This window comes from Rhinatrema bivittatum, chromosome 6 (assembly GCF_901001135.1).
Source record: "Rhinatrema bivittatum chromosome 6, aRhiBiv1.1, whole genome shotgun sequence".
NCBI lineage: Eukaryota > Metazoa > Chordata > Amphibia > Gymnophiona > Rhinatrematidae > Rhinatrema > Rhinatrema bivittatum.
Genome location: NC_042620.1, coordinates 197,315,245 through 197,327,932, shown reverse-complemented (window position 1 = coordinate 197,327,932; position 12,688 = coordinate 197,315,245). Strand labels below are relative to the sequence as shown.

The window sequence follows — 12,688 nt, the reverse complement described above, 5'->3', positions numbered from 1 at the left end:
ATATGAGGACTACCATCCTGCTTATCCCAGGAGAAAGTGAAGTTACTTACCTGTAACAGGTGTTCTCCTAGGACAGCAGGATGTTAGTCCTCAGGAAACCCACCCGCCATCCCACAGAGTTGGATTCCTGTAATTTTATTTTTAGTTTTTTTTTTTTTTTCAATCTACTTACGAGACTGAAGAGACCCCGCATGGATGTGTAGATAGTGGCATGCTGTGTGCCAGTCAAACCTTCTAGGAAGCTTAACGGGTTTTCCATGCAGGGCTTCATATGATGATGTCGACCACATATGAGGACTAACATCCTGCTGTCCTAGGAGAACACCTGTTACAGGATAGCAACTTCGCTTTCTGAGACTATGTAGGTCTAATTTCTAGGACCAATATGACTATTAGAATTCTATGCTCCCCCCCCCCCAAAAAAAAACCCAAACAAAACAAAAACAAACAAACCTTGTTCATATAGGATTTTTCCTCTACTTGCCTCACAATGATTTTAGTTTTACAAACTGAATTAGCTGCAGTGCTAACACCTGAACATTTACATGCAGAAATTCTTCGTTTTAAACTACTTCTTTGGAGTCCCTGGAGGATGTGTCTCAGTTCTTGTGCATAAATCTGTTTTTAAATTAGGATCATAATTAATGGTGCCTTATTTTAGATCAGACAGAATAAAAAATAAGTCACTGAATTTTTAAATATTACCACTGGAATGGATTGTTTGGTTGATTCCTGAATCCATTAAACTCATTTATATATCCTCTGACAAGTTGAACAAATCCCTATAACACCCACCCCATTGTCTATTTTTCTTATGAAGATTTCTAGAAGGCAGAGACCTTTATGCTCAGTTAGTGGCCTACTCAAATCCCACCTAAAACTCCAGATTTAAATCCTAAAACTGGTGCTCTTTGATCTTGGCCTTATTGTTTTTAACAGTTCATATAATATTGAAGTTCCAGAAACCTTTTGTCTTATGTGTCAGATTGTAAGCTCCACAGAGCAGGGACTGTCTCTTCTGTGTGTCTATACAGCTCTGTTTTACATCTAGAAGCAGCACCAAAGAGCTACTGGCCTCAGCCTCGACATAACTAAGAACTGGGCTGAACATTAGCAGACCTTCTAAAACTGAAAGTGCCCAGTCATAGCCATTGCATAACAGTGGGCAGGGAGTATTGGATGTCTAAATAGTGCTCTGTGTGGGAAAGGTGAAGGGTAAGAATGTGTGATCAGTGCATACCACCCACAGGGAAACTCAGCAGCTTTTAAATGCTGCAGTAAGATTGACGTGCTCACAAAAACGTATTTGCATGCACTCTATTAAATAAAATAATGTTGGATTTAATCTTGATGTTTTTTGATACCTGGTGCTGTTAGTTCTTTCTATTATGCAAGAACATGAGCTTTAGAATATAGCACTTTTTAAAGGGACAGTACAGTCCTTGCATTCAATTTATCACACAAATATAGGGCAGAAGTAGAATTAAGTACCTTCCTCCAGGCCAGCTGTTGTTCTCACATTGGATAGAAAAGCATACGTTTACATACTCTGTCCCAATGTCTTACTCCCAGGCTTTGTAATCTAAACCAGTGGTCCCCAACCTTTTTTGCACCAGGGACCGGCTTCAAACAAGACCATTTTTCCATGGTGGGGCGGGGCTTTGGTCATATGGGGGCGGGGTTATGGATGGGGTTGGATTTTAGTGCATACTTATTTAATTATGACATTTATAAATCCTGCACCTCCAGTTCTCTAACTCTGTGCATCCACTGAAATTCCCCCAAACAATGGAGCTTGGATGTTTCCCTTACAGCTCATCATACTAAAAGATATTTTCAAATGCTGGTGTCACCTCACAGTAACAGCAGCACAAACACCTTCCACTGCCAGGCACATTGTGAACTAACACAAAACCCCGCAAAAAAGACACTCAAAATCTATACTGCAATCCCATCATAACATAACAGTAATAACACCAAGGACTCAAACAACAATAACCCTACCTGTGAATAAGCAAGGATAAATATTACACTGGGTCCTAGAATACCAATACATCACCTACTGAGGAAACAAAACAAACCCGATTGCTATAGATCCCTATACAGACACTACATGCTAGCAGAATCTTTCATCATGGTCACTCACAGAGCAGAGACAGACCCTCACCAAATACAGAATACAAAATAAAGGAGCACAAATTAGACAAAAACTGAAATGGAAACCCCAAGAAGCCAGACTCTGTGTATTAACAATGGAAAAACAGAACCACCATTCCTCATAAAATAAAAAAAAACAAACAAAAAAAAAAACAAAGCATCAGTTATAATAGTAAAACAATACTTTAAAACTACTGATAAATAGAATTTCTATTAATTAAAATCATATGCATTTTTTTACAATTTCCCAAACACCAATAAAATATTTCAAAACAGCACATATATCAAATAACAACACACAATAATTAAAACTAATAAGGATTTTAAAAAGCCCCTGCTGTCCATACATGGGAGCTCTTGATTTCCAGTCACCCTGATATTGTCGAGGATTAGGAGGTTATCCTCTCTCTCTCTCTCACACATACTCACATGTCCATTCTCTCTCACACATACACTGTTACATGCATACACATTCATGCTCTTTTACCCAACCATAACCTCTCACTCTCACAGACACTGACACTCTCTCCCCCTCCACACACCCCCCTCCAACATACACACACTCTTACTCCCCTGGATTTTCTTATACACACTCATACTCTCACTGGCTCCCTCACAACCTCAGAGACTCTCTCATTCCTCTGCTGCCACTGTCACTGCTGCCGCGTGGCTATTGGGGAGGTGCTGATTGCTGCTACTGGCACTGAAGCCCATTCTGCTGCCTCCTCTGTGCAGGCCCCATGGGCTTCCAGTTCCTCCATACTGATCTCGTACATTGTGAGATCCGCATAGAGAAAGTGCTACTCTCCCAAAGATTACATGTGCCAATCAGTAAAAAGTAATTTATTTATTTATTTTTACATCCGCTGTCTGATCTTAGTTTTCTAATCGGTCACAGGCTTTTTTTCCCCACCTTCCCTTTCTTTATTTTTTTTTTGCCAATTCCATTTATATTGCCTTTTTTTCTGTTTCTTTTCTCTCCATCTGTATTCTTCCCTCAAACACAGTCAGGTTCTCATTCTCACATGCTTTCGCTCTCTCACGCGCGCGCTCTCTCTCACATGCTCTCTCTCATACAATCATTTATACACACAGGCTCTCACTGGCACATGCTGTCTGAGTCTCACACACACAGAGGCTCTCACATGCTGTCTCTGCAAACATTCAGGTCTTCACTCCCACACACAGTCTATCAACTCATCTCATACACGTACACATACACACTCTACAAACCCTCAGCCTCTCTCTCACCTCTGGGCCTCCTCTTCACGGGCCACTGCAGGATGGGCTCTGCAGCGGCCCTGGTCTTCTCGGGCCGCGCTGCTCCTCTTGTGCACGCGGCTGATGCTCCTCCTCCTTCCTGTCCGTGCGGCTCCGGCAACATTTTTCTTCCAGAGCCACGTGGGCAGAAAGGAGGAGCACCTGCACGTTTAGACGCGACTGTTTTCTTTGGGCCGTGGTGACGTGAGCTCCACCACGGCCCTGCTGATCTTGCTTTTCAGGTTGTGCCTCCTCCCTTTTGGGGTTGGAGGAGGCGGGTCTCCAGCCTCGCCCCACCTCCCTGCAATAGCGGCAGCCAACGAATGGTAGCCGGGGGAACGGCGCCGAGTCCCGGTCCGCGGACCGGGGGTTGGGGACCCCTGATCTAAACAGTGTTGAAACTAGTGAGGCTGTGCCATGACTATCCAGCCACTTGTCCCCATTCCTTACTGATCTGCACATGGCCACCAATAACCTGCTGGCATTGGCCTAGTTGGTTTCTAGAGATTGGTAGCCTGCTGGTTTTGACCCAGCTGCCACAGGCCTGCAGCATTACTAGTTTGTTTTTCTTCCTTTTATCAGCACCTTATTTTCTTTTCACCTTGCGTTTTGAGGAAATACCACATTTCAGCTTCCTAACACTTCATACTAATATCCTGTGCATATGTATCTTAAACATGCTTACATTATGTCATTGTATTGGTTCCTATGACCTCTGTTGTGATTTGTTCCAAACATCTACAAATCTTTTAGCAAAGAAATATTTTCTCATGTTTCCTCTCTGCAGCTTGAGATCAAACTATACATTTTGGCTGGCCAGCAGACCTTACAGTAGTAGAAATGACCTGGACTAGACTGGCTGTAACAAGTTCATAGAACTAGAGAACTGTCGGTGAACATGCAGTAATCTCATATTTTAGTTAAATTATGTATATATGAATTGTACAGTAGGGACATAGAGCATCTTTTGGAATAGCAAACTGTCCACCTCCATGTTTCCTAGATCATGAAGTGCCACAGGGATCCATGTTTTCCTCATTACTCTTTACCATTTAGCCCCTGTGGTTGATGTTATCCAGAGATATAGGGTGGCCTGCCATTTGTTGAGATAAAGGAGTTATCTGATCATTACTCTCACTGGCCATAAATTGTATATCCTTGTTGGAATCATTGTTAGTTTTTGCTGAGGATGTATATAGAGGTTAGGCCGTTATGGATTCTGAGTTTTCACCCAGACACAGATTGGTTTGAAGACCACAGACCAACCTCTGAGTGAACTCCTGTTTACTGTCTTGCATTGTGAAAGGTTTACGAACAGGCAAGAGTGTTTATTTAGTTATTCTACTAACGGGCGGATTTTAAAAGCCCTGCTCGCGTAAATCCACCCAGATTTACGCAAGCAGGGCCCTTGCATGCCGGCGCACCTATTTTGCATAGGCCGCTGGCGCGCGCAGAGCCCCGGGACGCACGTAAGTCCCGGGGTTTTTTGAAGGGAGCGTGTCGGGGGTGGGGCCGAACGACGCGGTGTTTCGGGGGCGTGGCGCCGGCCCGGGGGCATGGTCGAGGCCTCCGGACCAGCCCCCGGGTCGGATGACGGCGTGCCAGCAGTCCGCTGACGCGCATAGATTTACGTCTGCTTCTCGCAGGCGTAAATCTAGGGACAAAGGTAAGGGGGGGGGGGGGTTTAGATGAGGAGGGCAAAAGAAAGTTCCCTCCAAGGCCGCTCCGATTTCGGAGCGGCCTCGGAGGGAATGGAGGTAGGCTGCCCAAAATCGGCAGCCTTGCTCGCGCCGATCCAGGATTTTATAAGATACGCGCGGCTATGCGCGTATCTTATAAAATCCTGCGTACTTTTGTTTGCGCCTGCTGTGAGAACAAAAGTACACGATTGCGCTTTTTAAAAAAATCTACCCCTAAGTCTATGATGAGAAAGCAAGCAATTAACTTATACTAAAGCCTGAGAGAGGATCAAGGCCGCACAGCTGTGTCTGAAAAACTGATAAGAACTCAGAGGGAGGGAATGGGGCTGTTCTCACAAGCATTTGTAGTGTATAAGGGGAGACAGCGAGAGAGAGCCCTGGACGTGATGTTGTGGCTGATCCTTTGGAAAAATGTAAGCTTTTTATATCTATGTAGCAATTGTTATCTACCAATACTTTTTCTATACAAATTGATTTTATTTGTTCTATCCTTCTATTGCTCAAATAAACTTACTTCCTTACCTGGAACCGTAACTGTACTGAACCCAAGTTTGTGTGTGGCTCTCTGTGTAGGGGATAAGCTGCTGGGTTCAAGCCCCCAGGTATAATCCAAGTAATTGTGTGCTTATGAGATTAGTCCCCCAGGTCAGAGCCCCTGGGCAGGAGCCTCTGACCAGGTCTGAACCTGTAACAATCCTCTACAATCTTAATGCATTCTTGCAAGCAGTGGAAATGTATTTGGCTAATTTAAGCTCTGACATTTGTTGCCAGAGGATGTGGTGAAAGCTGCTAGTGTAGCTACCTTTTATATTTAAAAAAAAAAAAAAAAAAAAAAAAAAAAGGTTTGGACAAGTTCCTAGAGGAAAAGTCCATAAACCATTATTAAGGTGAAATTGCAGAAATCTGCTTATCCCTGGAATAAGCAGCATGGAATCCATCTACCATTTGGGATCCTGCTAGGGACTTGTGATCTGGATTGGCCACTTTTGGAAACAGGATACCGGGCTTGTTGGATCTTTTGGTTTGACTGCAGTTTTATATTATGTTATGATCTGCATAGTCTCAAACTTAACCCAACAAAAACTGATTTGCTTTGGTTAACAGATGAAAAAAGAAGTTGAAAGTTTTTTTCCCTCAGTTGTAAGGTTTAAATTAGAACCAAGTAAGTGGTTTGCCGTCTGGGAGTCCAATTGGATTCCCAGTTATTGCTGGAAATGCAAGTGTCCCATGTTAAAATCTTTGTGGATTTTTAGACATATAAGCAAAGTACCTGTTTTAGTAGAAAAGATCTCCCTGTCTTGGGGACATCCTGCTATTAGGTTGAAGCATCTGCAGCTTTGTTTAGCTCATGCCTTTTTCATTGTTAGCTCAAGGTGAATTACTTTCAGGAACGGCTGCGATATGTGTAGAGGGCAAGACAAGTGCAGATCTTATTACTCTCATCCTTTTTAGGGATTACATTTAGCACACTGTTGAACAGATAATTTTAGTTTAAAATCCTCTCCGTCATTTTCAAATGTCTTCATTGAGCTATTCCACAATATTTGTTCTTCTTACTTCATTATTACAAGCCACAGATATCCAAGCTGCTCATAGCAGGTTTTATTGGAAGTACCATCTCTGTGAAATTGGTAATCACAAAATGGCATGCTTTTATCCTTTTTTCAGACCAGCATGGTGGAACTTAGTTTCACTGGAGGCCTGTTTAGACTTAATTATCTTGTATTTTGCAAGAAAGCCGAGAGATGGCTTTTTGAGTGGCCTTTAGACAGTAGGATGGGAGGGATGTATATTCAGGTATTAACTATCTGGTCCCTTTTGGATTGAGGGGCTGCTGCTTACTACCTTGAGGGGTTTTAGTTACTTATGTTTTAATTACCGTAATTTGGTTTGAAGAATTGTGGGTATCTTGTCAACTGTTGGGTTTTATGTGGCTTTCGGAAGGGTGGTTTCATTATCCTTTTGGATTGTGGGGGTGGTGGTAGTTTACTTTGGATTGTATAACACTCTTGATCTGTCTTTTGAGGATAATATTTATTAGATTTGTTTGTAATACTTGAGGCTTTTTGAAAGCTAAAAGCAGGTGGTATAAAGAAAGTAAGTACATTTTTAATAAAGTCCTCTGTAGCAAGGTTGCTATTGGTCAGATAGGACAAGGGAGGGAGGAATTTCTAAATTCTGGTTTCAACCATACAAACAGGCATGGAAACCATTGCTTAAAAATGATTTGATAAATCTGATTTCATTTTATCTGCTCTTATTTCAGAATGTCCAGAAAAATCCCAGGAGGATCTGTGGTTGAGATGCAGGGAGATGAGATGACGCGAGTGATTTGGGAGCTGATCAAGAAAAAGTTGATTTTTCCCTATGTGGATCTGGATTTACACAGGTAGCTCACCTTTAACTGCTTAACGTCTGTACACATCAGGGTTTTCTGTCCTGCCATGTGGTGCATACCTGCAAGATCTGATGGTCCGAACAGAGTTCAGCCCTAAGCGGGGGGAGGGGATTTTAGAGCTGCAGATTCTTTTTGGTGTGTTCGATTTTCTTGTAAAGCAGTCACTATGGTAGGCAATGATCAGATGTCCTGATCTTTCACCCAGTTAGTAAGGACACCAAGTTAAATGCAGTTAGAATTTTCCACCCAGAAGCAAACATAGCTCTAGGTTTCCTGATTCAATGTGGTGTGTGGATTTTTTTTTTTTAAATGATTTTCCACATTGTTTTATAAAATGCTGATGTAACCCTTTTGTTGGAAGGTTTAAGTCCAAAGGGCACACACACTTATTTATTCTTCGGGCCTGCTCTGGCTAGCTCTTCTCCCATAACTTTACTTTTACCAAGCGTGGATCCTTCCTGTTGGGGGGAAGCTCCTGCTTATGGCCCAGGAAATGGTGTGTTTCTCCCTTGTGTGGTGTTAGATACTGAATCTCAAGGGGTGAGATGTTGGGACAAGGCACTGGGTGTTAAATTAAAAGTTTAATTTCAAATGTTAAAGAATCAGTAAAGTCCATTTTATCCATAAAGGTGAAACTCCAGCTGACTAATTTACAGATGTGATTTTTCTCTTCTGGGTAGGTGTCCTTTTTTTTTTTCAGGTATCTGTATAAAGCTTCCCATGGTGATTTAAAGTGCCAAAGCTTTCCCAGTGGGCCAAACAGGAATCCTATTGGAGGGGTCCCCTCAAACACAAAGTCCTTCCTGGGTCCAGTTTATTCATGGTCACCCAGCCTGTCCTGGTCCCATAGGGTGAAGATCCTAGGGGAAGTCTCCAAAGATCTTGATCCTTCTGAGTCTTGGTGCTGGTGACTTCTTGTGCAGGAAAAGTCTTAGAAATTGGGACCCAGGCTGTCCCAGCCCTAGAACCCTTATGAGGTGGGGTAGGTCAAAAAAACCTCCCCACAAACAATATCCAAATTCTTGCTTGCCACAAAAGTCTCCAGTGACTGCTGTATACTATCACTGGTGCTTGCCCCTTCTAGGGAGTAGATTAGGGCTCACAGGTCTTCAGCCCTTGTCCTTTGGAGAAGGCTTCCCTGGGCACAAATGGTGCAACTGTCCCTTCTGAAAAATCAGGATGCATCTTGGCCATCAAAAATCTCATGCAGTAGGCACTGTCACTGGTGCTTGTCTCATCTAGGAAACAGATTGAGGCTCGCAGGTCTTCAGTCCTTTACGGGAGTTCACAGAGAGAATCCAGCAAAAATCTATCTCGTTGCAAAAAATGAGGGGAATGCACAGTGAGAATTCTCCTCAAAGCTAAACCTCTGATGAAGCAGGGAGTAATCAGCAGGAATTATAAAAACTGCATCCGTACTACTCCTGAAGCTAACTCAAAACCACACCGAATACTAAACTATCTGCAATACATAGGCTGAGACAAACAATTCCAGTCCTCCAGGTTGGGAGAACATAAGAGCATGCCATACTGGGTCAGAACACTGTTTCCAACAGTGGCCAATCCAGGCCATAAGAACCTGGCAAGTACCCAAAAACTAAGTCTATTCCATGGTACCATTGCTAGTAATATCAGTGGCTATTTTCTAAGTCAACTCAATTAATAGCAGGTAATGAACTTCTCCTCCAAGAACTTATCCAATCCTTTTTTAAACACAGCTATACTAACTGCACTAACCACATCCTCTGGCAACAAATTCCAGAGTTTAATTGTGCGTTGAGTAAAAAAGAACTTTCTCCGATTAGTTTTAAATGTGCCCCATGCCAACTTTATGGAGTGCCCCCTAGTCTTTCTACTATCCGAAAGAGTAAATAACAGATTCACATTTACCTGTTCTAGACTCTTATGGTTTTAAATAACTCTTTATATCCCCCCTCAGCCGTCTCTTCTCCAAGCTGAAAAGTCCTAACCTCTTTAGTCTTTCCTCATAGGGGAGCTGTTCCATTCCCTTTATCATTTTGGTAGCCCTTCTCTGTACCTTCTCCATCGCAATTATATCTTTTTTGAGATGCGGCGACCAGAATTGTACACAGTATACAAGGTGTGGCCTCACCATGGAGCGATACAGAGGCATTATGACATTTTCCGTTTTATTCACCATTCCCTTTCTAATAATTCTCAAATTTGTTTGCTTTTTTGACTGCCACAGCACACTGAACCGACGATTTCAAAGTGTTATCCACCATGACGCCTAGATCTCTTTCTTGGGTGGTAGCTCCTAATATGGAACCTAACATTGTGTAACTATAGCATGTGTGGAATTCTCACAGGGATATAGTTTAAGCAGGGACCTAGGGCCATCTAGTGGCTGACCCGAGGGTGCGCCACACTGAAAACACTCATTAATTTTCTTCCAGTCTTGGTTAAAAACCCACCGCTTTGGGCTTGCCTCTCCAGCTATCTGCATTCCTCCATTACTGTAGCATCTCTTCCTATCCACTCTATTTGCTCTTTACTATTGTTTTTTATTATTTATTATGCAGTGAGTTGTCTTGGGTAAGGTGTCATTGGAAAAACTGAAAATAAATGACCTAATCATAACTGTTATCAGGATTTATCTCTTCATAAAAGGAGAACCTTTTGCACCTTTAATTTTTTTCCTAGAAGCCATCTTTACTTTTTGCATCTGCACAGCCTTTAATATTTTCCCTTCCCCTGTCACCTCAGCTCCTTTATGTAACTAGAACAGTTACAACAGTGGCCTCCTATGGTTGAGTAATCAGGATGCATCTCCCTTCAGAGCTACTTTAGTTGTAGTTATTTGGTCAGACTTTAGCTGTTGCAGTAAGGGCTGTTCTTGTCCTTTTGCATTTTTTTCCTCACACAAACACTAGCACCAGCACCTCCACATCCAAGGAGCAAGAGGCCTTTTCCTGTAAAGGTAATGTATAGTCTTGCTTCTCTATTTTGGAAACTAGCAGAGCTGACAAGTGATCTGATTAGACTTACACTTCCATACATTCTACTGTTTGTAGTCTTCCCGTTGAAACTGGCACTATATATTTATTTTATTTATCTTTTACAGGAGGTTTACTTCTCCCAGTTTGGCCAATGTTCCAATAGTTTTATAGGGTCCGATGGCAGAGTATTAATCTCCCCCATGTTATACAGGTTCTCAGTTTCAGCTAGAAGTCCAATAAGGGACTGTCCTCAGCTCATGACTCTGACATTTGCTTGTTTATGAATCTTTGATATTCTGCTTTTTGCCAGATATGGTCTCAGAGCAGATTACAGAATTTAAGACTAAAAGAGGTATAAAATGGTTGATAACAGCGAGTGCCATGGTAATGGCTTAAGGACCAAGTGCAGGAAAACTAATATTCCTAATGAGCCAGTTGGGGGGAAAAGTTTGCTTTAATAGCCATGTCTTGGCGGTTTTTCTAGAAAGTGAGGTAATTTTTTATTTCCTGGCAGATGGGTAAAGGCACCTCATTCTAGATCTTAGGAGCATAGCAGTTGAAGGCTCTTAGTCATGTGGAGTTCAGTTTTTCAGAAGTCAGGGATGGGGAGGAAAGATGGGCCTTTTGTGAGGGTCGGAGCTCTCTAGCCAGGGTATAGAAGCAAGGAGACGGGTGAGATAATCCAGGATCTATTTGTTCACACATTTTCAAGATGAAGCAGTTGGTTTCAGTCGAGAGCTCGTGTAGTCTATAGAAGATGGCTTATGTGATCTGATAGTTTGGCCCCTACCAGGATTCTTGCTGCTGTGTTTTGCACGAGGAGTTGTCATTTCAAACAGATCTGGGAGATACTGTTCAGAAGAGAGTTACAGTAATCTAAAGGACTGTGATTAGTATTAGTATTAGATAACTGATTGAAATAGTATAGCTGCCCGATCTGGCTCTCAGTACTTTAGAAATGTGGTTTCTATAGTGAGGTTAGGATCAAATTGGACCCCTAGGCTTCGTACAGAATCTTTGGGCTGGAAGGGGTGCCTGATAAGGAGGGAATGGACCTTAGGGAGTGACCTCACCAGCTTAATCAGAAGTTCAGATTTGGAAGGATTAAGTTTGAGTTTATGGTTGCTGAGCCATTGGGCTACTTCCATCAGATAGTTGTTGAGATTGGTTATGGGACAGGATTAGTCAGATCCAAGTTTCACACAAAGTTGAATGTCATCTACATATAGGTGACATTCAGTGTTGAAGAATAGAATTGGGTCACAGCTAGGATGGATGTAGATTTTGAAGAAAATCTGGGAAAGAACAGAGCCATGAGGTTTGTTGGAGTGGACTGTTCATTTGGCCCACATAGTCTGAGTTCTGTTGGTCAGAAAATATTGGAACTACCTAAGGGCAGTATCCTCAGTGTCAATATTCCTTAAGTGCTGAATCAAGAGGCTATGATCAACCTTGTCAAAGAGTGTAGAAAGATCCAGTAACATTAGGATGGAGCCAGCATTTTGATTTGTATTTAAATAGATTCCACTGGTTAAGTCTAGTAGGACAAATTCAGTGCTGTGACCTTTTTCTGAAATCTGATTGTGCGGGTGCAAATGTTTCTCTCTTTAAGGAAGTCAAAGAGTTTGAAGTAGACTACCTTTTCATCTAGTTTGGCTAAAAATGAAAGGCTAGAGACTGGGCGGTAGTCATAGATTATTTTGTGGTCAGAGTTTGATTTTAGCTAAAAGGCCAAGTAGTAATCAGCAGTACAAGTACCAAAATGCATTAGGAAAGGTGCCCAAATGACTAAAAAGCAGGACTGTGTTAAGAAAATGGGTCACATGGCAGTTCTACACAAGTAATTTTGTGTTCATTTCAAACCGATTAGTAAAGCTTGTCGCAAATCCACAAACAAATGACTTGGAAATTTAATTGAAGAACTTTTTTAAAGAAGGGTTCCATATTCTAGTGCTTCTAGCCAACCAGAACCGTTCAGTTTAAAGCTCAGCATACTTTGCAGGTTGAATGATGGCATTTATTAAGAGGGAGGGTTTTATTTTAAAGGATTAGATTATGAACACTATAAACTGTGTACAAAGTTTAGTGAGATTTGCTAAGCATCAGCAACAGTATTGTCTGCTGCGAAAATAGGGAAAAGGTTGCAATGTTGGGCCTGACAGAACAATTGGAAGACGTCTGTTCTGGTTTTGTGCTTATATTGCTATTACAAC

General features: G+C 42.1%; 1 protein-coding gene across 3 annotated transcripts in view; it reads left to right on the top strand.

Annotated features, from left to right (window-relative positions):
- Window positions 1-12,688, top strand: part of IDH1 (isocitrate dehydrogenase (NADP(+)) 1, cytosolic) — an 87,930-nt gene that overhangs the window by 26,428 nt on the left and 48,814 nt on the right. For 2 of the 3 annotated variants that reach the window (XM_029606380.1, XM_029606381.1), the window contains one exon: window positions 7,384-7,506. In XM_029606380.1, the coding sequence (XP_029462240.1) occupies window positions 7,385-7,506 (122 nt within the window). In that variant the 5' untranslated portion in view covers window position 7,384. Of the gene's footprint in view, window positions 1-5,467; window positions 5,531-7,383; window positions 7,507-12,688 lie in introns of those variants that run through there. The other variant, XM_029606382.1, reaches the window with a different exon arrangement.